Source organism: Diprion similis, chromosome 11, assembly GCF_021155765.1.
Source record: "Diprion similis isolate iyDipSimi1 chromosome 11, iyDipSimi1.1, whole genome shotgun sequence".
NCBI lineage: Eukaryota > Metazoa > Arthropoda > Insecta > Hymenoptera > Diprionidae > Diprion > Diprion similis.
Genome location: NC_060115.1, coordinates 6527627 through 6552132, shown reverse-complemented (window position 1 = coordinate 6552132; position 24506 = coordinate 6527627). Strand labels below are relative to the sequence as shown.

The following is a 24506-nucleotide window of genomic DNA, read 5'->3' as shown; positions in this document are numbered from 1 at the left end:
CAGCGTCAATAGCCGTTGGTACTAAAGGTCTGAAATCAAATACCCGGACAACAGCCATCTCGTCGTGATATAACGACGCTGCAGTGTGAATAGAGGTATACCCATACATATGAGTTACTGCAGTATGTATCGTATCATAAGGAACTAGGGCAACTGATAATAAATTCTCAACGGAACTAGGGTAGAATTTATCCGGACGTCGTTTGCCTCAGTGAATCGTGAAAGATAATGATTTGCATCTCGATTGATTGCATTTGTATATAGCAAAGAATTAATTAAGCTTTCGATATTACATCATAATCAAGAAATTCGCGACAGGCACTCGAGATTACAAAGCGATTGATTTTTTTCATCACCCTTTCGGCTTTCCCACGGGTTCACCCTGAATGCGGAATTGCGGATAGCGTAAGATATTGCATGTATTGATATGTATGTATACATAGGATATGTGGTACAAGGACAGACAGAAAGCGCCTCGAATCCAGTGATCGTGACCTTTTATTCGATACATCGTACATACATCTTCGTCGAGCCAGCGGGGCTCGCGAGCAATGCGCAAAACCCGGAAAACGTCGTAGGCGCGTGCCGAAGCACGCCATGCAGCAACTTATAACATTTGAATTTATCGACCGTCGTTTCTTTAAACGTGTTACCGACTCTATTAGCGTTAGTTGCTCTCGGCCCGAGGTAGGCAAGCGCATCGGAAACCCGGAATGCTGACACGAGTCGCTGAGCCAATAGCGGAGCGTCGTTGGACGAGGGGGGCCAATCGGGAGGAAGAACAAGAAATCTGGTAATACCCAGAGTGTGTTCCTCGCGTTCAATAATGGTGGTCGCAGGATCGTTGGTATACGAAAGTCGAAAAGTTGATTGTATTAATAATTAAAATCCAAAATGGCAGTGGTGGGCATTTGGAAATGTGCAAGAGGTGTGATATAAATATGAAAACCATTCAAACATAAGGTTCGTAGCACGTTGAATTACTCAAATTACGGAGTACCACGTATCGCGCTAACTTCCGAGATGAAATATTCGTCGGCACGATGTCCGTTCTAGTCATCGGAACGGCACGCGCAATTTTTTTTTCATCCCCGCATTGTAATCGCGGTACGATCGCATATTAATACGTTTATTTTTATGAAAAAATATACGCTTGCCTCGAATCTCGGCGGCTCTCCCCTACCACGTATCGATCAACGTTATTACGGGTTCAATCAAGCGTATTCTGGCATAGCGTGGATAACCGAACAAGGAAAAAGAACTTATTTCCGCATTATTTCGTTATGTTTTCCTTTGCCATTATTGGTTTTTCTGATTTTTTTCAGGTGCCCTCTTAATTCCAACAAGAGCAAACTTTAACTGGCCTATTCAGCGACCCTTGATACGTTACGCATAAGCAGCAATCAAGTTACATAAAAGTCGTGCAGAAAAAGTTTTAAAAAAAAATAAGGAAATAAAACAATTTCCCATAGACTTATAATATTATCAACTAATGGCATCCTCCGCTATCGCTGTTCCATCCGGAACAGCTCCGCTTCCGACCTCCGGAGGGTCCTTGGGGATGGAGGAGACCGATGGAAGCGACATTTTTGGCGACAGAAACGGAACTTATGCTGCGGGAAATCCCGGAGATGCTCTGGAAGAGATCACCTGCGGAGCTGAGGACGCCAGGGACCAGGAATGCACACTCTGTGAGGGAAAATTGTGCTCTCCTAGAGTCCTGGGCTGCTTACACGTATTCTGCGAAGCTTGTTTGGATAAACTATTAATGGACGAAGCTGGGGACTCCAAAGTTGGTTCCGTCCTGAGTTGTCCTCAGTGCAAACAGGAGACTAGGGTCGGACCTAAGGGTGCTGGGTCACTCATGTGCGACTACGTCCTTACCAATATATTGGATATGTCCGCCATTGAGAACATGGCCGTGCTCTGCACGTCTTGTAAAACTAAAGAAAGCGCTGTCGCACGATGCTCCGACTGCGCCAATTTTCTTTGCCCGAACTGTAACACTGCTCACCAATTCATGAGATGCTTTGAAAGTCACAAGGTCGTCGCATTTGAAGAGCTTAAACAATCCAACGAAGCTATACCTATACATAAACCTATTTTTTGTGAGTCTCATCCTGCCGAAAATATGAAATTTTACTGCTACACGTGTCAGGTTAGTACTTTGCGTCATTTTATAACGTATTTTAAGCACGTAGCAACCCACGTCACTTACTGATTGAAATTTGAACAGTAGACATGAATAGCTAATCTGAAGTGTGCAGGAGGATTGACAATTTCAATCGAGTTATAAGATATCAGTGGAATCTTTATTTATCAATTATCTCAATTGTTTATTACGTGTATACACAACTGAAGTCACTTCTTGCTACTTCTTGTTAGTGAAATTAAGGAAGCATAAGAAACTCACGACGTGGTGCACATTTACCATTGAATCACCATGTATATGTTGTATTTGTACACTACAAGTTCACAAAAGGTCGTACAGTAATCTTCGTAAGGTACAAAATAAACTCGCTGACACAAGTACTGAGAATATGCAAAACATTTAGTGAATAATGAATCATATGAATTCATGCCAAATAACACAAATACGAGTAATGATTCTTGTTGCAAATCTATTTGAATCAAAATCTGCATTTCTAGAAGCTCAAACCCTTAAGAATTCCATTTGATTCAATAATGATATTTTGAGAAGAAATGAGTGCAAATTGAAGTGCAAGGTGTCATTGATTAACTCAATTTTCAATATTCATATTGCCCAAAGAATTACCATCAAAGTCAATTTTCAACCTTTGAACATGATAATTGCAATGTTTTTTTCCATATATTTTTTCAACATTTTTCCTACTTCTGTATGATATCGAAACAAATTGAAGTATAAAGTTTGCATTTCACAATTGAATTGGAGCTGTTGTAAAAATACGATTATTTTTTCACTTCATGTGTGGATTTCTCTTTGCTCCAAAACATCTGAAACTGTGCCAAAGTAACTAATACTAAGTCCCATGAATGAATTGTTAAGAGATACAAAATTTCGATTCATTTTACCAAAAATTTTCAATTGAGATTGCAGTTCACATCTCATTACTCTTTTACGCAACAACGATTTTATCTCCAATATATTCCAATATAATCCAATATAAGCCAATATATTCCAGCCAGCTTATAATGAATTATCATAATTAACTTTGTGCTAATTTTTTTCAACTTTTAAATTTAGATGACTTAGACATTTGTGGACATCAAATTTTAAACTTTGCATACAATTAAATGCAGCATGTGTCTTATCCAGGCTAGCTACTCAACTGCTAACAGAGAAACTCATACTATCATACTTTTTTCTTACTACGCGAAAAAGGACGTAGGTGACATTTAAAATGTAAGCACTAAACATTAGTGGATTAAAAATTGCAATTTGATAAGCTGATTTTTATCTCTTGATGATTTCAAGACCAAACATCTTTCATTAGTCACCTTAAAGATTGATTATTGTCTACCTTACATAGCTAGAGATAATATTGATAAAAGTGACCCAACAAAATATAGTTGCCTAGCAAAAATTGAAATATGTTTAATCTTATATCATCAAGAGATAAAAACCAGCTTATCAAATTGCAATTTTTAATCCACTAATGTTTAGTGATGACAAAAATATTACCAAATCGACTAAGTTACATTCAAATGTTTGTACACAGAATGAAAAGAATACAAAAAAAAATTTCATAATCTGTCCACTTGTTCCATTTTTTTACCCTGAACAGGCGTAAAGTGGGACCTTATAGTCCGTTTTGTGGGTGTAAAACACCGTTTTATACACCAGTACGTTTCAAATGAAAAAGGATGAAAATAAATAAAATTTGAGAAAAAATACATTCCAAGCTTTGGGAGGTATCATTAACAATTGTCATTTTGATTTATAGTTTGAAAATTCAAAAGTTTACAATTGTTTGATAAAAGGTTGATTGAATTTCGTTATTCATTTGTCAATCACATGATAGAATTCAGTTCATTTTTTTGTTCACTGGTGCTTTGCCCCTGGATCCGTTTTGCACCCATGTATGCGACCTTCTCCTTTCTGCTTTTTTTGTAATTTTTGTAGAATGTTTTCCAATTCTCCAGCTCGTAGGGCACCAAATATTGTTTGCATGACGAGTATAACAATTTACACCCTCCGACGATCATGCCGAACACCGGGGTGTAAAACCGTGTTTCACACTCTAAATACGAAAACTATTATATCATTGCAATTTTTGACCTGACAAGATAACTATCCAAAAAATAATGGAATCTTATAATCAGTCTACAAAAACATCGCAATTATTTAGACAACCTAGCAAAATGATTGGTGAAAGAGTACCGGCATTCAATACACTGTTTCTCGGCGGTTACCTACATTGAATTAGGAATTTTAGTGCATTAAGTGTCGGAGCGTAATACATGGTTTTCACAGTTAAATTTTCATATCATATACCATGTTGTATAGATTATGATTCTGATACGATAACTTGTTGTAACTAATTATTGATTTTGAATTCTGTGTCACAGGAGCCAATATGCAATGAGTGCTTGCTGGTAGAGCACAAGGCTCCAGACCACCAGTACGAGCGACTGACAGATGCAGAGCCACGGCAGAAAGAAGAACTCTGTAACTTGATGACTGAAAGCAAATCTAGAATTGCAGACTGCGATCAGGCCTCGTCTCAGTTGGACAATGCGCTCAGCGAGCTGCAAGCTCAACATGACCAGGCCAAAGATTTAATTAACGAGACTTTTCAAAGTTACAAAGCGGTTCTTGAAAAATGCCGTGAAAATGCTCTCGACACACTTGAAAAACTACATTCCGAACGTGAGCTCAAGATAATGGATACTTTCCACAGGTAAAGAAAATTCTTGATTAAAAATTTTTTTTTCTATAGAATGATATTGTCTTTCCGTTCTTTCTCCCTCGGATTTATCGTCAAGCTCTATGAAAAATATGCGTATATTTTTTTAACCAGCTGATTTGTCGCGGAGACGCATATTCGAGTTAATAAAAATGGTGAAAATTTTCTATTTTCCAGTGTTGAGAAAACCGTTGAAAAAATAGAAGATGCTTGTCGTTTTACCTCAAGACTATTGGAGCACGGAGATGCAGTCGAGATTTTAGCTCTTCGAAGAGTAGTTGGTTCACAGTTACTGAGCCTAATCAAAAGTACACCAAAGCTAAACGTTACGTTCTCTATTGAGTTTCAAACGGACTTTAACCACTTTGAAAAGACTGTCAAGGTAAATTGTTTGAACTTAGAATTTTTTGTCAGCCATAGAAGTGTCATATGAAATTATTCCTTTCAATGGATTTCTAATTTGGCATCAGAATACTTGAAAAAGTTTGAGCCCCTTTAGTGGTTCGTCTCAAAACCATGATTACCAAAATAAGTAAGCCCATCAGTAAAGTCTCAAATATTGGCGGAAATCAATTTCCAAACATAGCTTTAGTTCTCAAAATTACACAAAAGTTTTTGATACTTGAGGCAAAATAGAATCAAATGCCAGTAACTATAACAATTTTGCGGGATAAAAGTTTTCGTTGCTGCAATATTCAAGCACTGTTGGTTACTTTTCAAATAACGCGATGTTTGATATTGCTGATGGTGGGGGACAAACTTGGCACCTACATTTCCAAGTCTGTGGTTTCATGGGATTGTAAAATGATAGGAGTATTTAGGAAACAACCTGATTGGATTTTTGTGAAGTTGTTACCTCACTGTTACCCCTCTGGTGATTTACAGGAATCCTTTGGTAAATTTCGCACGGAAAGTACACCAACCAGAACTCAGGAAAAAGCTCCAAGCGTTACTGGAGTTCCCGTTCAACAGATGGCCCATACTTCAATGGGTTGTCCTAGTTCAATTACCACCAGTTCTCCAATTTCACTTCCTGCTTCTATGCAGTCATCCTTTGAAGGTGAACCGTCATACGTTATTCCTCCGACTTCCAGTCCCCAAAATGTCCCACCACCACCGCCTCCTGTCTCTCTTCCCCCAGGTCCAATTCACGGTCTCACTAGTATTCAAGAGTACAATCTTCAGCAACTTGCCAGTCTAGCTGAGAAAGTAGACATGGCAGGTGACAGTGGCGTTGTAGGCCCCAGCTCAAATCCCAGCCCTACTCCGTCCTTTACATTGGCTGAATTGTTTACCGGGGACCTCAGCTCGACGAGTCATGCCATCAACAATCTTCAGGCTTTAGCCAAGCTTGGAAACACACTTGGTAATCAAGGTAATTTTCAATATTAACAACCTGGTCTTCTAATTTTATTTTTTTTTCACAATGTTTCCACTTCTCAAACACCCGACACCAATTAATTATGTAAGATTGTCATAAGTAATTGACTTACTAAATACAGATCTTGGTAACACTGCTCTGAACGGAGGTGGGGGGCTGGTTCTGGGCCGTGGACCATCTCCAGGTTTAGTTGACAACTCTAGCCTAGGATCTTTGACTGCTAATAGTATTTTAAACGGAGGATTTCAGTCACTCTCTTCTTCTACATCGCCAATACTTTCGCGGGGACCTGGTAAGTGAACTAATAAATTTCAAGGCCCTTTCCCTACACGCGTTATTATTCTTTTTATTGAATTTTTGCATTCAATGGTATCAGATAAATCGATTTCAGTAGGGACAATGAAAACTGTTACAGATGATCTTATAGGAGACTCAATGCACAACATCCCTGTTGCTGTCGGTGGCACAGTAGGTAACGTTAGTGGTACTGGAAGTGGGAATTATGCTCACCCACGTTCCAGCAACCCAAAACTTACTCCTATGCAGATTAGGTGCAAATTCGGACAGCTAGGACCAAGTAAAGGACAATTTAACTCCCCTCATGGATTTTGTTTGGGGACCGACGAAGACATAATAGTTGCTGATACCAACAACCATAGAATTCAGGTACTTTTTGGAGTTGTTGGATATTAAGAATTAGCATTGATGCAGGAAAGAATACGAATATTGAAATTTTCCTCCCAAAATTTCATTCAGTGTAATTTCGTTTATAAAAGGTGTTCGAGAAGATTGGAACCTTCAAATTCCAATTCGGTATCCCTGGAAAAGAAGAAGGTCAATTATGGTATCCAAGAAAGGTCGCAGTGATGAGAAATAGTGGAAAATTTGTTGTGTGCGACAGAGGTAACGAGCGCTCCAGGATGCAGATATTTACAAAAAATGGCCATTTCATTAAGAAAATAGCTATTCGATACATCGACATAGTAGCTGGACTCGCGGTCACTAGTCAAGGCCAGATTGTAGCCGTAGATAGCGTATCTCCGACTGTTTTTGTCATCAGTGACACTGGAGAGCTGCTCCGGTGGTTTGACTGCAGTGATTACATGAGAGAGCCGAGTGATATTGCTATCAGTGGTGAGTTTAGAACGACCTATTATTCAAGTTGTAATATATCCTCTGCGACTGCGAGCAAATATTCGAAAATAGTCCTAACATTTGTATGAAAACTATATTATTTTAGGGAAGGAGTACTTCGTCTGCGATTTCAAAGGACATTGTGTAGTAGTTTTCAATGAGGATGGTCAATTTTTACGCCGTATCGGCTGTGAGAACATAACAAACTTTCCAAATGGCATTGATGTTGGTGATGCTGGTGACGTGCTTATAGGTGATTCGCACGGCAACCGTTTTCATGTGGCTGTTTTCACAAGAGATGGTTCCCTTGTTTCAGAATTCGAGTGTCCATATGTCAAGGTAATATTATTTATCTATAGTACTCAGAATGAACTTTGGTTACGTTTTCGTATCATTAAGTAAAGACGCGGACAGAGATTCCTAACTATATTGATATATTGCAGGTCTCACGTTGTTGTGGACTCAAAATCACGTCAGAGGGATACATAGTCACCTTGGCCAAAAACAACCACCACGTACTTGTTCTCAACACCCTGTACATATTATGAGGCGTGGTGAGATCAATAATTATAACTTAACTTCCTCCTGCAAGTGGAACCTTTTGGAACTGCTTTGCTTGCAACGAAAGACAACGGCATGCCCAAGGCAATTTTTCGGTTGACTTTCGGGCCTATCAAAGCAATAGTAAGTGCAGCAGCATGCAGCTTTATATAGTAATACAGTACATGCGTCCTTTTTTTAAAATGAAAGTAACACATCCGGAAAAAAGGTAAGCGTACATCTCCGACCAAACAGTATAAAATATAGAAGTTAGTTACCTGATTAGATTGGGAAACCCGTTGAACTAAACAAGTTACGTTATTTGAAACAGTGGTATTATTGTTCGAGGCCGAAAAGCAATTAACATGGCCTTTTGTCAAATTTGATTTTACATCATTTTTGACACGTCAGTATTTTAGGTACATTCGTTAATCAAACTAATCTAGTCTGGGGCAAAGTCCATCGAGTAAACTCGCTAACATCCATTTACTCGTATAAATAAAAGCTCTACTTTGCTCTGATTGCCTGTTGATAATGCGAATCTGGCGAGTAGAAAAAAAAGCACCAAGAATTGGAACGAGTATTTGGCTTTTAGAATGTAAATTTTTTTGTAAAACGTATTTTGGAGATGGGACGAGTTTTCGTCGATAGCTCGCAAAAAATCTTTATCTCATTGAATAACTAAAGTGTTGCATGCTGCGAGATAGCTGTTAGTACTTCCTGCTCCTTATCCTTCATATCTTCGTATTTAAAGAAAAAAGAGGAAAGAAAGATGTAGTCGTTATTACAGTAGTCACCTAAACCAAGTGGACGCCATGTTCCTGACTTTCCTGCTTATTTCACTTAATAACTTAGCTAATATCAAATGAAATATAAAAAAACAAATGTTACGACGAAAAGAAAGAGAAAAGAAAATACAAAGTTACGTCATGTTGAAAATCAACCATTTAGTAACATTCAAAAAGAAAACTTACAAAGCATACTACGAACGTAAAACGAAACGATTAATTAAGTATTGCCAGCATAAAATTCAAAGTTGTTTTTAGCTCCGATTTTCGCGTTGTTAAATTAGATGAGACACGTAATGGTTAACAATATTTACTCAGGATGCTTTATTATGGTCCACCGTATGAAATATATTATATATACGAGAGTGTGAATTATTGGTTCGTGGTGCTAGTGTCCAATATCCATACCTTGTAAATGTATTTGTTATGAAATTGCAAGAATTACTCTCTCTCTCATTTTACAATGAAAAGAAGTAATTGAATAGTTCAATATAAAGTTCGTAGATGAATATTATACTAGTATCATAGGGACGATACTTTATCTATGTAAAATAGCGTACAGTTTGCTAAACAAGTTCTATTTATGTAAATACTAAAACACAATTCATGAAAAATCCATATAAGAAAAAGGAAAAAAATTACAAAAAAGAAAGAAAAAAACATACCTATATAGAAACACACATATTTTTTAGGGTTGTTTACATAACCAGCCTTAAGATTTGATTGAACTAAAATATGCAAAGTACACAAGCTAAAACATGCATCGTCAGGTATATTTTGACAGTTCTTCGTTACTGTGTTACCTTACTCATTATTATCCATGATAATATTATTAATAATATATATGTATATATGTACTACCTATACTAGTATATGTATATTATATATGTTAGTATAAAAATTTCTCTTGCCATACCAAATGTTAGGTAACACAGCCGCGTTATTAATAGTTATATTCAAACAGCTTTACTAGTTTTATCTTGCATATGGTTATACACGATCATTAAGCACGGAATAACTAAATTTAGTATTACGTACCCAAATTGTTTATCGGTTCACCATTGAAAACAGTGTCATGTAGAGAATTAATGAGTGTAGTAAAAGAGTAACCAACCAGTGTAGTTTTACGCGTAAATCATCAGCACATTTCGTATATACATCGCATTGCGTTAAGAGCCTACCTACACCTGAAACAAACCAGTCATAATCATCTGGTAAATGTTGCGAGGTTTTAATTTTATATATGCCATTAAAATTAATCCTGAATTATATATAATAGTCATGGTTAGCAGAGTTATAAAAATAATGCCTGTGATAATAGTATCGTCAGGATAAGTTGTGTCCTTAAGAGTCTCTGATGTTGTTGCTAGGTAATATAATTAGATGTACTAAATGAGCAAAAGCTGGTGTGTTGCCTCATGTAGGTGTGTTCACGTCGAAAATGCACAACGACACCAACACGGCACCACCAACAGTCTCAGATACGGTACATTGAACGAAAAAATGAATAAATATGAAAAGGAAATGAGGAAAAAAGAAAACAAAAAAAAAGAAAAATGAATCCAAGTTGAAGAGAATATGTTGCAAATTTTTTGTCAGTCATATTATACAAACAAAAACTCATAGCATAACAAATGGATGATGACCATTATTTGAAGGAAGGAGGAGAAAAAAAATGGGGTCTTTTACCTCACAAAATTATAATATTACGCTCACCTTATATATACTTGAATATTTTAGTATAGATTTACTCTATTTACATATTTTTATCTGTGGAAGACTACTTGGCTAATTTAGGCCACTGTTGAAATTCACCCCTTATTTGCCTTGATGTTTGAATTACAATAATAATATTAAAATGAGGATTAATTGTTACGTAAATGGTAATTGTGATAGATTTTTTGATGATTTTTACAATCTCAAAAGTCTCATTATCCTAATATGTATAGAGTTATATAGAGTCACTCTCTACGTAATAGATATACTCTGCTTACACTGTTAAACTAATATTAAAATTTGACCTTACTAAATATTAACAGTTTGAACACTGTCAATATATACAATTATCATATTTTTCGGGCTTGGATAAAAGGGGTCAAAGCAATGGCTTATTATCATCATCACTACCATCATTGTCGTTGCAATTGACAAACTGCTCAGAATCACACTTTCCCTTTACTTAGTTCCAGTCACACGACTTTGTATACCGATACATAAGTGAACCTGTTTAGGCAACTCTATCGTCGTGTATTGGGCGAAACTGATCTGTAGGCACTGTTATCGTACCTCCTGGTAATTCCACGCGATTCTTTATCTTTTTGTTTGTTTTTTTTTTTCAATTGAGTGTAGAACAATATCTTGCGGTATTTATTATCATACATACAGAAATATATCCATACATATATGTAAGTACATATATATGTTGGCGATTTTTCAAATTTATCAGTTCTCTACACAAGCTGGCACCAGGGAACTGTAGAATTTCAGAACTCGTTCAGTCCGTTAACTTTGTAACCATGATAGCAGGGGGAAGGCATTAAAATTGCTATTCTCGAACCATTAACGATCTGACTTAATATCATGTATACTTGAAATGTGACAAAGATTAACGGGAGCCTATCAAAACTGCTCCGTCACGAAGCAAGTTCCTCATTTTTAATATCATACTACTTTGAACATAGTCAATGATATTCCTGAATTCGACAAACGTCAAATAGCAGCAGGCGCTCGCATACATAATAATATTAATTGTAGGACTAGTACGATTCAAGATAAGCAACTACTTCAAGCCTACGGTTAATATCATAGTCTTCCTAGAATCCTAATACAATATTCATGACTTCGCTATAATTGTTAGGGCACGGCCAATTATTTAAAAGTAAAAGGAAAAAAATACTGGCTGGTCACAAATGGAATAAAGCGCGAAAAGAATTTGTTTCAATTACTATGCGACTTTAACTATTATGAAACGCGCCCTATTCTAACTGCTATATGCCTTTTTAGCAAACATGGCTTATACATTATTCGTGAGGATCTTTTTTCTTTAAGCATAATTTAACTTATATTTATACATAAAAGAAGTTTATGAACAAAAAATGAGAAAAACGAGGAAAAAAAAACAAAACGTAAAAAGAAAAAAAAAATTCGATCGTTCATCCATATACGATAGGTATTCTTCATTATTTTTGTAACAATATTTTTATTCCTCAGTCATTCATATATTATACATTGTATTTAATATGATTAATTTTTATCTTTATGCAAGCATTGTGTGTTCTTCTGGCTGTTTACAACGCTGTTACAGCGTATTTATTTCAATACGTTTGGGTCGCCTCTCTACCAAATTTTTGCTGGAGGCATTTATCTAGGCCTGATATTTTGCTTTATTACAAACATTTTATTTACGTGACTATTCATTATTATTACTAGAATTTAACTTCTTCCACAAATTTGTATTTATATTATTTATACTATACTATCGTTCGTTTCAATTATTTTATGTTCTATATTTGTGGTTGCGTTAAATGAGATGAGAAGAAAAGTGGAAAAAGAAAAAAACATTACAAAAAAAATAATTACATATTTATTTTACGTTTTGTTGCAATCCGGTTTTCTACCGGGAAGTAAAGTTTATTGTTTAGACAGTTGAATATTTTTATTATTAGTTACTATTTTTATTTTTTTTTTCCAATACTCACTCTGAGATAGTGCGACAATGCCAAGCTATTTGGCTTGTACCATTACTTCATACAAATAACTAATTAGTTTGCATAGTATTTAGATATAAAAAAATAAGATACCCTTATTATACTTTGCATCTATCATCTGCATTCCATAATATTTACCATGTCCAAAACAAAAAGAAACGCAGCAAATACAAAGTGCAAAATATTTTCTACATGAATACATAGTACAACCACACACAACACACACACACACACACACACACACACACACGCATATACACAACATAGTAAATACTAAATAGGTACTGCTTTTCCCTCGCTTCATGATACATCGTTCTACTGTTCCCATCTGAGTTTATTTTTTTCCTTTTAACTTTCTGACGATTGTTTTATATTTACTTTCGAATATTTTTATTATTTTATTATCGTTAATTTTATTTTCGTTTCTTGGTATTTATTCAAAAATACAAGAAATAAATTCTTTAGTGCCAAAACAAAATATTTATACGTAATAAGTATTGCTTATGAGTTATTTTATTATTCAGACTTTTGAATTTGTGCCGTGTGAAGTATCGAGGTAATTAGAGTAAGGAAAATTTACGATTAAATCCTTGATTAGTCAGTTAAAGTACAAATATTTAATGTATTCTATTGTTAGTTGATAAGTAATGAGAGTTGCATCAGGCGTAATGAGTGTTACTTTGTTCCATTCCTCAATAGCACTAGCTTTATTTATTTGCATTAGTTACTTGTTGTAATACTTAACAGGCTGAGAGAGGGTAAAGGAAAAGGTCATGCAATCACCCTGTAGGTTATAATCATTCATTCATTTTTTTTCGATACCCTAATTGTCCCCTTTCGGAGGTACTTTGTTTACATATCAAATTGACCACCAAACGACACAGTTGCATTCCATTGGTATGCTTAATTGCGTCTATCAGGGTTCGAGGATGCATACCTTTAAATGTTCCGTGATCTCTGTGTGTTCCCACTGATAATTTGTATATTGTGATTTTTAAACCAATATTTGGCAAATGCTGATTATTAAGGAAAAATGGTTATAATATCACTAATCTGTGCTGTTAAATGTTTCCAAAGATTAAAATGATTAGTTCTACTGTTAACTAGTGTTACGCGCCTCTGCGTTTGACGTTATACGGTAAAATATTCATTTGACTGTATAATGGATATTGAAATCGTAAGATTTGCAACAGTACTAACGTACTCGGTATAAAATTACCGTAAAGTCAGTGTGTAACGTCATTTCGCAAAAGGCTCGTAACTAAGTAGCAATATCGTGAAAATTTTATTCACTGAGAAAAGATTTTAACAACTTGACATACTAAGTACTTTGTACTGTGGAATGTTGCCGCTACTTGCATAAATTTCAGTTTTGTGACTTAACATTCATGAAAATCTGTTGATTAGTTTGATTGTAAGCCATGTTTTCCTACAACAACTTCCATTGGTACTATTTTAATTGATTGACTGTTTTTATATAACAAAAAAAAAAAAAACAACTTGAAAAATTCTAAACTATTAAAGTGTCCCAGGTATCACCTATGTCACGTTCCAAACGATAAAACCAGAATGAGAATAGTACAACTTATAAAATGAAGAAAATAAATAATTTAAACAAAAAGTAAATTGTAATGCAATATGGAAAACGTATGTATGAATATATTTTTTATATGCTAATGGGATGTCGAGGAACATGGTCTCAGGATATGATGTAAAACGTATTATTCACAGCCATATAAAGACCATACAGACGGTTAGTCTTGGCTGTCTGTAAGTATCGGCTCCCAAAACTACTCAGCCTTGGTACTGAAATACCTTGTCACTAAAAAATTGATTTTCAAAGTATTTTATTTGATTTCATTAAATGTTAGTCGTTTACTCTTGATTTTTTATTTTTAGGAAATATGCTTTGGTTTTCAGGTTTTTTTTGTTTTTTTAATTCACTATTTCGTTTATTATTTTTTTTTTTAATTCTTCCAAAGTTTGTTAAGGCTAGTCCGTAATTATCTGAAACAGGGGTCTCGTTTATGTTTTGAGGCAAATCAGCTTTTTTCTACCTTGTACCTACAAAATTTTAGTTTCATTTTTATATGAAATATTAAAATTTATTGTATTATACGTATACACATCTATATACACTTTTACAAAAAAATATAATATTTTAATCTACATACCGTATTACATAAAGTAAAAAATATGGAACATTTGCTACTTGTATATTCATCAAATGTTTTAAGATGGAAATATTTTAATATAGAATGGATAATGTTAGCCTTAAAGAAAATATTCTTTGTTGACAGTGTGTAGGTTTTTTCATCATATCAACTCGATTAGACATTAACTGCCAATATATACAAACTATTCTATATTAAGGTATTTTCAAATTACTCTATCACTAACGCAGTTCTCTAAAATATGTAGGGGCATACATTCTTGTGTGCACATAGGCTGCAATGCAATAATAATATTGTGATGCTCACAAAGCACATAACACAAATCACAAGAAAAAACGAAAATTGTAATGTTTAACATTTCATGTGATTTTCGAAACTGTTATATTTTTTATTTCCTGCCAATTGTTTAATTTGTAACGTTGTTCTTTGTTCTTTTTCAATAAAGTAAGCAAACCAAGTGGGTCTCTATTCATTTCCAGAATTGTTTTACATACGGGCTAATGATTTTCAACAAATCATATTTGATTCCGTTTTACACAATACCTGGAGTGCAGAATTATTGGAATGCAAGAAACTAGACCAACTGTAATGAAATCTTGTTTGTATAGCTTCGCTTTCTTTCACAATACCAACTTATGACGCATATCTATGCATGCTAAATTATTGTAATTTAACAACATTTGAAGAAGGTATTGAAAATATATGAAGTGAAAAAAAAAAAAATACGTAACTTCGCTAGTTAATTACGCGTTCCGAAAAAAATAAAAATAAATAAAATAACGCGAATGGTACAGAGTAAATAAATACTTATGTACGTCATTTAATAACTTTAATTAAAGCATAAGTACTTACAATCATGTCTACCGCTCCAATCAAGTGGATATTATTTAAAAACTACAGAGCAATTAGATCAATTAAAACAAAACGGAAATTAATAATAAATAAATTAACATAGCGTATATGCAGTGGTCAAAGCATAAATAAGTAATAATTATGGTATGATCTCGATGCAATCTTATTTGCTGGCAACTTTATACTTCGAGAAAGAGGTAATAGAGAATGTAGGTGAATTTTCATCTGTGAGACCTATTTAGAATCGTTCTGCAACTCTAAAACGTGTTCTATCGGCTTTGGTTTGCCATCTTCTCCAATTCGACATGGTTGTACAATTCCTTCCCTAAAAAATAAAGATATGTTTTCAAAGGCAGTCACTTCGATATTATCGTATTTAAAAAGTGCATCACTCGAATTATGCCCAAAGAACAATAAATTCAGTTTTCGGTTTATCATAATAAAGTATAGTCTAAAAATCAAAACTACCACTGTCCCATAAAAGACTTCAGTGTTATCAAATAATTTTACTGGGCATAACTTGAGATGCACCCTTTTATTTCAAATGGAAGAATAACTTCATTTATCGGTACCTCGTCAATTTATCCATTAGATTGGCAAGCTGAACAGCCTCATATTCCTTTCGTTCCTCACTCATTCCTTCCAACGGATTAGGCTTTGGACTTTCGTAACAACCAGTTATTGGATTAATTCTGTAAGCAAAATCGAAATGTTGTACATTCTGATTGGATATATGTTAAGTGACAGTCAGTTATCATTATCTTTCGGTATACTTACTGTTCCTTGTATTTAATATATTCATCTGTGTCACTATCCTCTGATTCGGATGAATAATTCGTTTTTGGTTGACGACCACCGAGAAGTCCTTTATTGGCGAACATCCCAGCAGCATTTCCATACCCCGTGTATTTTACCATCCTGGCGACTGATGTAAGCAGTAAATGTAATTTATTTCATTTTCAATTTTATTCTTCTCAATTTATTTTTAGAATCTTAATAACAGAAGTATACATCTCTCCAGTTGAATAATGTGTCACAATTGGCAAATATACTTACCACTTTCTTTGCACAGTATAAAAATCAGCTCCGCTACTAAATCCCGGAGATCTGTTTGTGGACTTGTCAATTGCTTACACAACTTTGCTCTAAGCGTTATACCTTCCTCGGGTCGTTTCATTACATCTTTCAACGGTGGAAGTATCTATAGAATTGAGTTAAACACTTTGAGTTCGATTTTTTATGTAGATATTCTCATCACTCAAGTAATTTCGTACCTGTAACCGAATGTACTTTCGAGCTAACCGTTGAGCTCTGGCAAGTCTTATTAAAACCGTAGTAATTGGTGAGATATTTTCTGTCAGATCAGTTTCAGACTCTAGACGTTTGTTCAAAAACTTCAGTAGCGTCGAAACTGCCCTCATATCCATGTTGTGATAGACTAGTTCCACATTATCGCTCTGCACAGGTGGAATTAATGTGCTGTACGAATTTGTTGGTACTACTGTTAACAAATTCACAACATGCCTGAAATACAGAATTGGGAGCAACTTGAATTTTGTTTCACAAAGTATAACAGACGTTGGAAGTGCTAGAAAATTACAACAAGAACTGTGACAATGTGGCTGAATTGATTCCAAACCTCAACGTGTTACAATGTATATTGACACCATCTTTCTACGCCTGGATTGTTTATCAATTTGTTCTTAGTTATGTACGAATACGTAGAACAAAAAGAATATTTATTTAAAGTGTTTATGGTGTATTGTAATAACTCACGATATAAGTTCATCCTGATTTTCAATAGTTTCGCATATCAGTAGCTCGAACAAAATGTATACTAATTTTTTATTTTTTTCCTCTTCCGTCTCTTCATCCTCGGCTCGTATGTACAGGTTGAATAGAACTTTCAAGACTTCACAGGCAATAGCATGATCATTGGCCTGTTAAATGAAACGACGAATTAAAAATTTGAGTTGCATTTGAATTGAAAGTAACGATTAAATTTCCAGCTAGGATCAATACCTTGAGAACAGATTGCGGAGTATTTCTAAGCTGCTCAGAAATTTCTGCCAGCATCCCAATAAGATGAACGTCTGCATCCAATTCAGCTTTAACTTTACTTCTAGTGTTTATGCATAGAGCAGTGATTAGAAAAAGTAGTCTAAGGTAAAACAGTCTGCCTTCATGTGTCAGCTCACTTCTCTGCTTGCTCAATCGTTGAACTGTTTGGGAGAGACAAGATGATGTTTGTATCACAAGGGTCCTTGCCTGTTGACTATTGTATATCAAATTGCACAGCACTTTTAAAGTTTCCACCACAGCTGAAACAGAAAAATAATAGCATAATGATGCACCATTTGATTTAGGGTATAAATTCATTGTTTGGGAGTATAGTCCTTTATTTACCTTGACGAATTTTGGTCTTTACTCAAATTGGCTAAGATAATGGAGTGATACTCACTTTCGGAATTGGAAGCAACACTTTCATTGTCAAGGTCAGTGTCTAAGCAGGCAAATTTCAATAAAGTTGCTATTCTTGATTCTGTCGCTAACTCATCGATGCCAGTTTTATCTCGGCTGCGAACAAATGAATGTTCCTTAGTATTTCCAGATAAGAAGAACTTTAAATACATTACTTGGTTCATAAGAGGAATAGAGTTAAACCTGAGTATTCTGAGTGCACCTAGACACAATACATGTGTCGATTTATACTCCTCGTTGTTTAGGGTATTAAATAACTGTGTCCAAATTCTGTTTCTCAGATTATTTTCATTAAGCTCGCTAAAATTCCTCTGTGTTTCATGCTGTAATAAATGATCAAAATAATTCCATATTTTTAGCAATAGACAAAATGTTCGAAAATAAGCAAATAGTTGTGGTTGTTGAGTTCAGTAACTCAAATTTATCAGAACGAATTACGAAGAAATTTGTTGGAATAATCAGTAAAAATGGATTTTATATGTAACGAGTGAATAAATTCAATCTAATCGACAATTTGTATTTGAATTGGCAAAAAAAAATTGAATAGCTAGGGCACCTGCAGGACAGGCTACCAAAGAGCTACTACGATAACTTCGCTGGGGGGAAATTATTTTACAATTTACCTCAGCAATAAATTCCCTCAAACTTTGAATTAGTTCGTCGGAACTCCCTGAAAAAGTATCAAATTTCACAACTCCCATGTTCTGTATCATCCTTCTCGAACTGTCAGTGATGAGTAGGTGTGTGGTTAGTATACAATGCCACAATTACACAACGTTCGTTGTATTTTTGAAAAGGTATACTTAATAACGGAATTGCGTTGACACTTGATTACATTATTGAGCACTTAAAACATGTTTGTGAATTTCTGGTGTAACGTATGTATGTTGGAACGCGAAACCTGCAAACTGTAATATGGATTTCGGTCCCGGCTTCCTCAATTCATTCACGAACCTTTACGTGCCTCTCCGGAAGCCCAGGGAAGCCCGGTCCGTGTAGAATGTGATTATGGGTATGTATATACGTATAATTGCATCTAATACACTTGTGACTGCCGTGCCTGCCGTGACACTCATCGCATCACCGATGCCTATATAACCGACAAACATCAAACTTCCGCCTGCTTCCGTTGTGAAATATCCGCCAAAGCAGCCAAGAGATGGCGTCGCCTGCGCTTTACCACATTCCAATGTCTGTATACGCAGAGATGCTCGAGTACACACTGTCTCTCTCGCTCTGCGTAGTGATTGGCTGAGGGAACACACTCAGCCAATCACTGCGCGGATCGAGAGAGACAGAGGAAAACAGATCAGTTCTACCGGACCGGCAAACACGTCGGGTGTTTGGCATAACCTGAAAACTTGAAAACGAAGACAAATCGATCATTGATATGATATTCGCCGAGGAGGACAGTTCGACGTCTGCCTCATATCAGAATGTCGTCGCAGAAAAAGACCGAAGAATCTATGAAAACTGTCAAACCTTCAGAAAAAGTGGCAATGGAAAATATGGCAGCAGTGGAAGATTCTTCTGACAGATCAAATCGGACCTTCTGGTTTCTCTGCGCCTTGATAGCATGTGTCAAACTTCTTCTATGTCCTACGTAGTAAGTATATATATCCTCTTGCTGATTTTTTTCTTTACAGACAACTCATTATTTAATAATTGTACGCTCTAGTCACTCGACTGACTTTGAAGTGCACCGGAATTGGCTTGCCATAACTCACAGCTTGCCAATTAAAGAATGGTATGTCAACGCAAAATCCGAGTGGACCTTGGACTATCCGCCTTTTTTTGCTTGGTTCGAATACTTCCTCAGTAATTTTGCCAAGTCTGTTGATCCGAAGATGCTGAATGTGAATAATCTTGGGTATGCGTCTATGGCAACAAAAATATTTCAACGGTCGACTGTAATTGTTACAGATACTGCATATGCATATGGCATTAAAGAGTACGTATATTAAGGTGAATTTTGTAACAGTTCAACAAGTGTCATGGACACAAGCTATTAGATGATATGTAATCGCTGACTAAATTACGTCAAAATTCTCTTTTAATCTAAAGAAGTTTTTTCTTGAATCTCAGACTCAGCCAAACGCTTCACCAGAATGAAAAGAGCTTTGCCACGTTGATAGTTTTAACTTTGTGCAACGTTGGATTGCTGATCGTTGATCACATTCATTTTCAGTACAATGGATTTCTGCTCGGTATACTTCTGTTGTCTTTGTCCAAAGTTACCAGGATTTCGGAGGAGGTAAATTATCGTCAGTACTATTCTATCTTTGGCTGTGGTATTTGTAGCTATCTCCTAAATTGATTGATCATTTGCAAAGTCCTATAAGTTCGTAATAGAGGTTATTGTTACTAATTGTAAGATTCACTACCTTTCAGAGTCAGGTTCTTCAAGGAGCATTCTGGTTTGCTGTTCTCCTCAATTTAAAACACATATACGTATATGTAGCTCCAGCATTCATTGTATGGTTGCTAAGGACGTACTGCTTCAAAAATAGAAAATGTCTAATTAGGATTTTGATACTTGGAAGTATCGTTCTTCTAACTACGACATTGTCCTTTGGCCCATTCATAAGTCAATTACCACAGGTAAATACAAAAAATTTTTTTGATAGAACCAAACTTACAGAAGTACAGCACGACAAAATAAAAATTTCAGTACAAATAAATCTCGTGTTTAATTTTATTCAGGTAATGACAAGATTGTTTCCATTCAAAAGGGGCTTGGTCCATGCTTACTGGGCAGCTAACGCGTGGGCCCTTTACACAGGATGTGATAAAGTACTGTCAATAATCTGGAAGCAATTTGGTTGGTCAACCGCATCTGGTGCAGCTTCAATGACCGCTGGCTTGGTCCAGGAAAACGTTTACGCGGTTTTACCTACTCCGACTCCCGTTGCAACTTTTGTAATAACGTTCACAATGATGCTTGTAAGGATATTGTCAGTGAATTATTAAGAAACCAACCGATCTTTAATTGCCCTGATGCAAGACCTAAATGTTTCTTTATTTGCAGCCTAGCTTGTGGGTCTTGTTTATTCGAAACAGCCACAAAACGCCACAGCATTTTATAAGGTGTGTCGTCCTGTGCGGTCTAACATCGTTCATGTTTGGCTGGCATGTCCATGAAAAAGCTATACTGACGGCGATTATTCCATTATGGTACGTTTGAAGCAATTATAAATTCACATATTCTGTTTACTTATTACGTCAGGTGTATCTAGAATTAATAGAATTACTTATGAACTATATTTCTGGTCCTTTTTCCTCGAGACTGTCTCACAATTTCTGTACACTATACAATTTTCCGTCAACTGAACTATAATATGTATCATTTAACGTTTCAGTGCCCTGGCAACCATCGATGCAGGTGATGCAAAGATTTTTATTATTCTCAGTGCAGCAGGGCATACGGCACTTCTACCACTACTTCATCAAATCATCTTTGCTCCATTACGAATATTGCTGCTCCTAACTTATACAAGCATCACTATAATAAGTCTCTGCAATCTGCACAATAAATCGTTGCTGAGTAATTACGAATGGCTCTATGTGAGTTGGCTGCCATTTCTGCCAGTATACGAAAACGTTCTGCACAAACTTCTATTCGGTGATCGTCTACCATTCCTCCCCTTGGCCCTCACCTCGCTCTACTGTGCTATCGGCGTTACTTACTCCTGGTTGTATTTAAATATAACATTTTTCCGCGATGGTAAATACACAACGGAAGCTACAGTGGCATCGGATGGGAGCAAAAAGAAGATCAAAGTCTTATAAAGATCAGATTTTGACAGACGTGATTACATTCATTTTTCTAATAATCGGAAGATAAAGTAAGAGTAATAATAAGTGTAATTGTTTCTTTCAGTCTTCCCAATTTCCCCAACTGAATTCAATAAATCAAACCTATTCAGTTCTTTCGTAACAAATTCTTTAAATCGTATCACAGATAATGCCTGTTTTACCAGTAAGCTTACACTGGCCTACACCAACTCCACCAACTGCCCGCATTTCATCGAGCGGCGTTCGCCTCCGTTCCGTCCGTCAACGCCATTTTGACTTATGTGTCAAACGTGCATCAGTCAAATAAATGGTGAATTGTGTTTGATACAACGATAACCCAGAAATGGGATCGTGACAAATAAACTTGGAGACAATGGACAGGGTTTTGGTAGAATAAACTTGAGTCAAGCAAGTAAATTCATTTTTTTATCATTTTGAAAGGTACCGACTGATAGGTTGTAAAATGCGGCGTGTAGATAGCCTTATTAGAGTTTGATTCTATCTTGGCACTTGATAATGTTTCGCTTTTGAGTCATGGCGAAATTGTTATCTGCCATGAATTATACTTAACGAAGTTGAAATTGAATGAAGTGGTAAATTACCTATAAGTAATGCGAATTGAAAAGTTCGTCTAACCTAAACTGTTTCTTTCAGGAATTAAATACACCGAATTTTCACGCATTCACTGATCACCATGTCATCGGTTCAACGTGCCTTCGCTCATAAATTGAGCAAGCAGCATGCGTCTGACGTAAGACGTCAGATAGCTACTTCAACATCTTACTCAAGAGATTTGTCGAAAAGTGGCAGCAGTGTCTCAGGTTTCTCATCAATGGTAATACTGCAATCATTTCAATTTAAATTTAATATGCTTTACAAAGTTTGAAATTTCAATCGAAAGCTACAACGAAATCTATGAAACATATCGCAAAATTGCGATTTTGATACGACTAATTTTTAGCAGCCTTATTCTGACTTAATCGAAGTGACACTATATCTACATTCTTTCCCTTAAGATGTCACTCTGTGAGGTGTTGGAGCCTTTGGACTATGAAGAATTTTTGGCCCAGCATCAGACCATGTTGGATCGCGATCCATTGCAACCAATTTTGGATTTCCCAAAAGGGGATGTCGAACTGAAAGTTGTTAAAAGAAAAATTCGAACAGAAGAACCTGTTGTCCCATCTGAAACACTGTAAGACGTTGAGCAATATTAGCTCTAGGTATAAATTGATTGACAAATTACATGTGTGGTATTAATTTACAATTGCTGCATTTCTCATTAAGGGATACAGTGTCACCTTACGTACGGCGGTGCGTGGAGACTTTTACGTCGGATTGGGTGATAGTGAATCGAAAGTACAAAAGACGAGTTTCCCCCATTGCCAGAGATCGGCTTCTGCAGGATACACCCAGGCAGGACTTTGAGGTATTACCTTCATAATCTGATTTCCAAATTGCTTGAAACTGCCACTAAGCCTCTTTTATGTACAGTTGTTTTGTATTTGCATTTAATTTTTATCAGGTTGATCAAGAAGATATTAATGGTGCTTTGTCACCTCACGATGATGAGGATTTTTCAAATTCTGCGGACACACCGCGAGGTTCGTGGGCTAGCCTAGATCTGCGTCACTCTCAGCATGACCCATTATTACCTGGACTTCTGGACCGTGTTTGTCCAGAAACTGTGGATCTAACAAATGAAGAGAAACGTTCAGAAGACCGCCAGGTGCGATAGAGATCATGATAGCTATGTAACAACAAAAGACTAATTGAGTTAATTGATTGAAATACATTGCAGGAAGCTTTGTTTCCACTTTATGCACCTCCGTCCTCGCCAGATGATGAGTGGCAGGAGATAATCCCAGCCTTAGAACCTTCTGAGCCATTCTCTCACAAAATATTAGTTAAATGCCTACAGTTGAAGTTGGAGCTTGAGGTTGAGCCAATTTTTGCCAGCTTAGCATTGTATGATGCCAGAGAGAAAAAGAAGGTTTGTTAATTGAAGTGCAATTAAGTATTTTATACATACTGTCTATGTTGGATTATAAGTCCTAACTGACGGATCAGTTTCGAATGCACATGATTTAATATAAATTCCATTGTAGTTGAGTAACAACACAATGATCACAACAATTTTTATTGTGTACTGCTCTGCAAATAATACAGCCTCATACTTGGTATAGGTTTCAGAGAACTTCTACGTTGATATGAATCCTGAGGGATTAAAACGAATGCTTGGAAGTCATATCGCATACAGTGATACGAGCACCCTGGCTAGAAGCTGTGTTTTCAATATCAGTAAGCCAAGTCCAGACTTGTTCTTGGTCGTAAGATTGGAGAAGGTTTTGCAAGGTGACATCTCGGAATGTGCTGAGCCATATTTGCGGGAAGATAAAAATAAAGATAAGGTAATGAGAGTATAAAATTGTTTGAACTTCATTGAATTACATCGTTTCTATTGCTTCTCAGGTAAGGGCAGCTGCAGTGGCAGCATGCGAGCGACTTGGGCGTTACAGAATGCCTCTGGCGTGGACAGCCATTCATCTTTCTGGAGTTATTGGTGGGGGCTGTGCTGATGATTCAGAGAGTACTGGAAGTGCCGGATCCTTGGATAGAAAATCTGGAGGACTAGAGCAATGGAGAAAGAAAGTCGAAGCTCCAACAAGACGAGGCTCTCTGGAAAGGCGCAGTTCTGACAAGCGACGTAGCTGGTCACAGGATGACTTCGCCAACTGCTTAGACAGCTTTAGGTTTGAAGATTT

The 24506-nt window shown here is 36.1% G+C and overlaps 4 protein-coding genes across 10 annotated transcripts in view; 3 read left to right on the top strand and 1 right to left on the bottom strand.

Moving 5' to 3' along the window:
- The first annotated feature begins 748 nt into the window (after positions 1–748).
- LOC124412083 (brain tumor protein-like) lies at positions 749–15070 on the top strand. Its single transcript, XM_046891689.1, has 10 exons — positions 749–963; positions 1326–2158; positions 4552–4883; positions 5067–5271; positions 5775–6264; positions 6392–6562; positions 6686–6936; positions 7047–7404; positions 7511–7743; positions 7848–15070. The coding sequence occupies exons 2-10, from the start codon at positions 1493–1495 to the stop codon at positions 7950–7952; spliced, it is 2811 nt and encodes a 936-aa protein (XP_046747645.1). The 5' UTR covers positions 749–963; positions 1326–1492; the 3' UTR covers positions 7953–15070.
- Positions 14764–18938, bottom strand: LOC124412088 (synembryn-A). The gene is made up of 10 exons (XM_046891697.1): positions 18570–18938; positions 18130–18269; positions 17927–18042; positions 17488–17786; positions 17242–17405; positions 16740–16989; positions 16522–16666; positions 16243–16390; positions 16038–16157; positions 14764–15790 (listed from the first exon to the last, which is right to left on the bottom strand). The coding sequence occupies exons 1-10, from the start codon at positions 18657–18659 to the stop codon at positions 15700–15702; spliced, it is 1563 nt and encodes a 520-aa protein (XP_046747653.1). The 5' UTR covers positions 18660–18938; the 3' UTR covers positions 14764–15699.
- A 339-nt stretch (positions 18939–19277) lies between these two features.
- Positions 19278–22108, top strand: LOC124412087 (probable dolichyl pyrophosphate Glc1Man9GlcNAc2 alpha-1,3-glucosyltransferase). 3 transcript variants are annotated; one of them, XR_006929760.1, is made up of 8 exons: positions 19278–19552; positions 19625–19897; positions 20032–20200; positions 20338–20547; positions 20650–20889; positions 20975–21120; positions 21306–21797; positions 21908–22108. XR_006929760.1 is itself a non-coding variant. In XM_046891694.1 (7 exons), exons 1-7 carry the CDS (start codon positions 19383–19385, stop codon positions 21733–21735), a joined length of 1638 nt encoding a protein of 545 aa, XP_046747650.1. In that variant the 5' UTR covers positions 19278–19382; the 3' UTR covers positions 21736–21878. The 3 variants fall into 3 exon arrangements, 2 of the variants coding, with proteins under 2 accessions (XP_046747650.1, XP_046747652.1); XM_046891694.1 differs by lacking the exon at positions 21908–22108 and having other exon boundaries at positions 21306–21878; XM_046891696.1 differs by lacking the exons at positions 20338–20547; positions 21908–22108 and having other exon boundaries at positions 21306–21878.
- Positions 22037–24506, top strand: part of LOC124412082 (dedicator of cytokinesis protein 7) — a 58979-nt gene continuing 56509 nt past the window's right edge. For 4 of the 5 annotated variants that reach the window (XM_046891686.1, XM_046891688.1, XM_046891684.1 and 1 more), the window contains exons 1-8: positions 22037–22149; positions 22396–22576; positions 22758–22936; positions 23029–23170; positions 23267–23470; positions 23543–23734; positions 23928–24152; positions 24214–24494. In XM_046891686.1, coding sequence (XP_046747642.1) covers positions 22436–22576; positions 22758–22936; positions 23029–23170; positions 23267–23470; positions 23543–23734; positions 23928–24152; positions 24214–24494 — 1364 coding nt within the window. In that variant the 5' untranslated portion in view covers positions 22037–22149; positions 22396–22435. Of the gene's footprint in view, positions 22154–22395; positions 22577–22757; positions 22937–23028; positions 23171–23266; positions 23471–23542; positions 23735–23927; positions 24153–24213; positions 24495–24506 lie in introns of all 5 variants that reach the window. The other variant, XM_046891685.1, reaches the window with a different exon arrangement.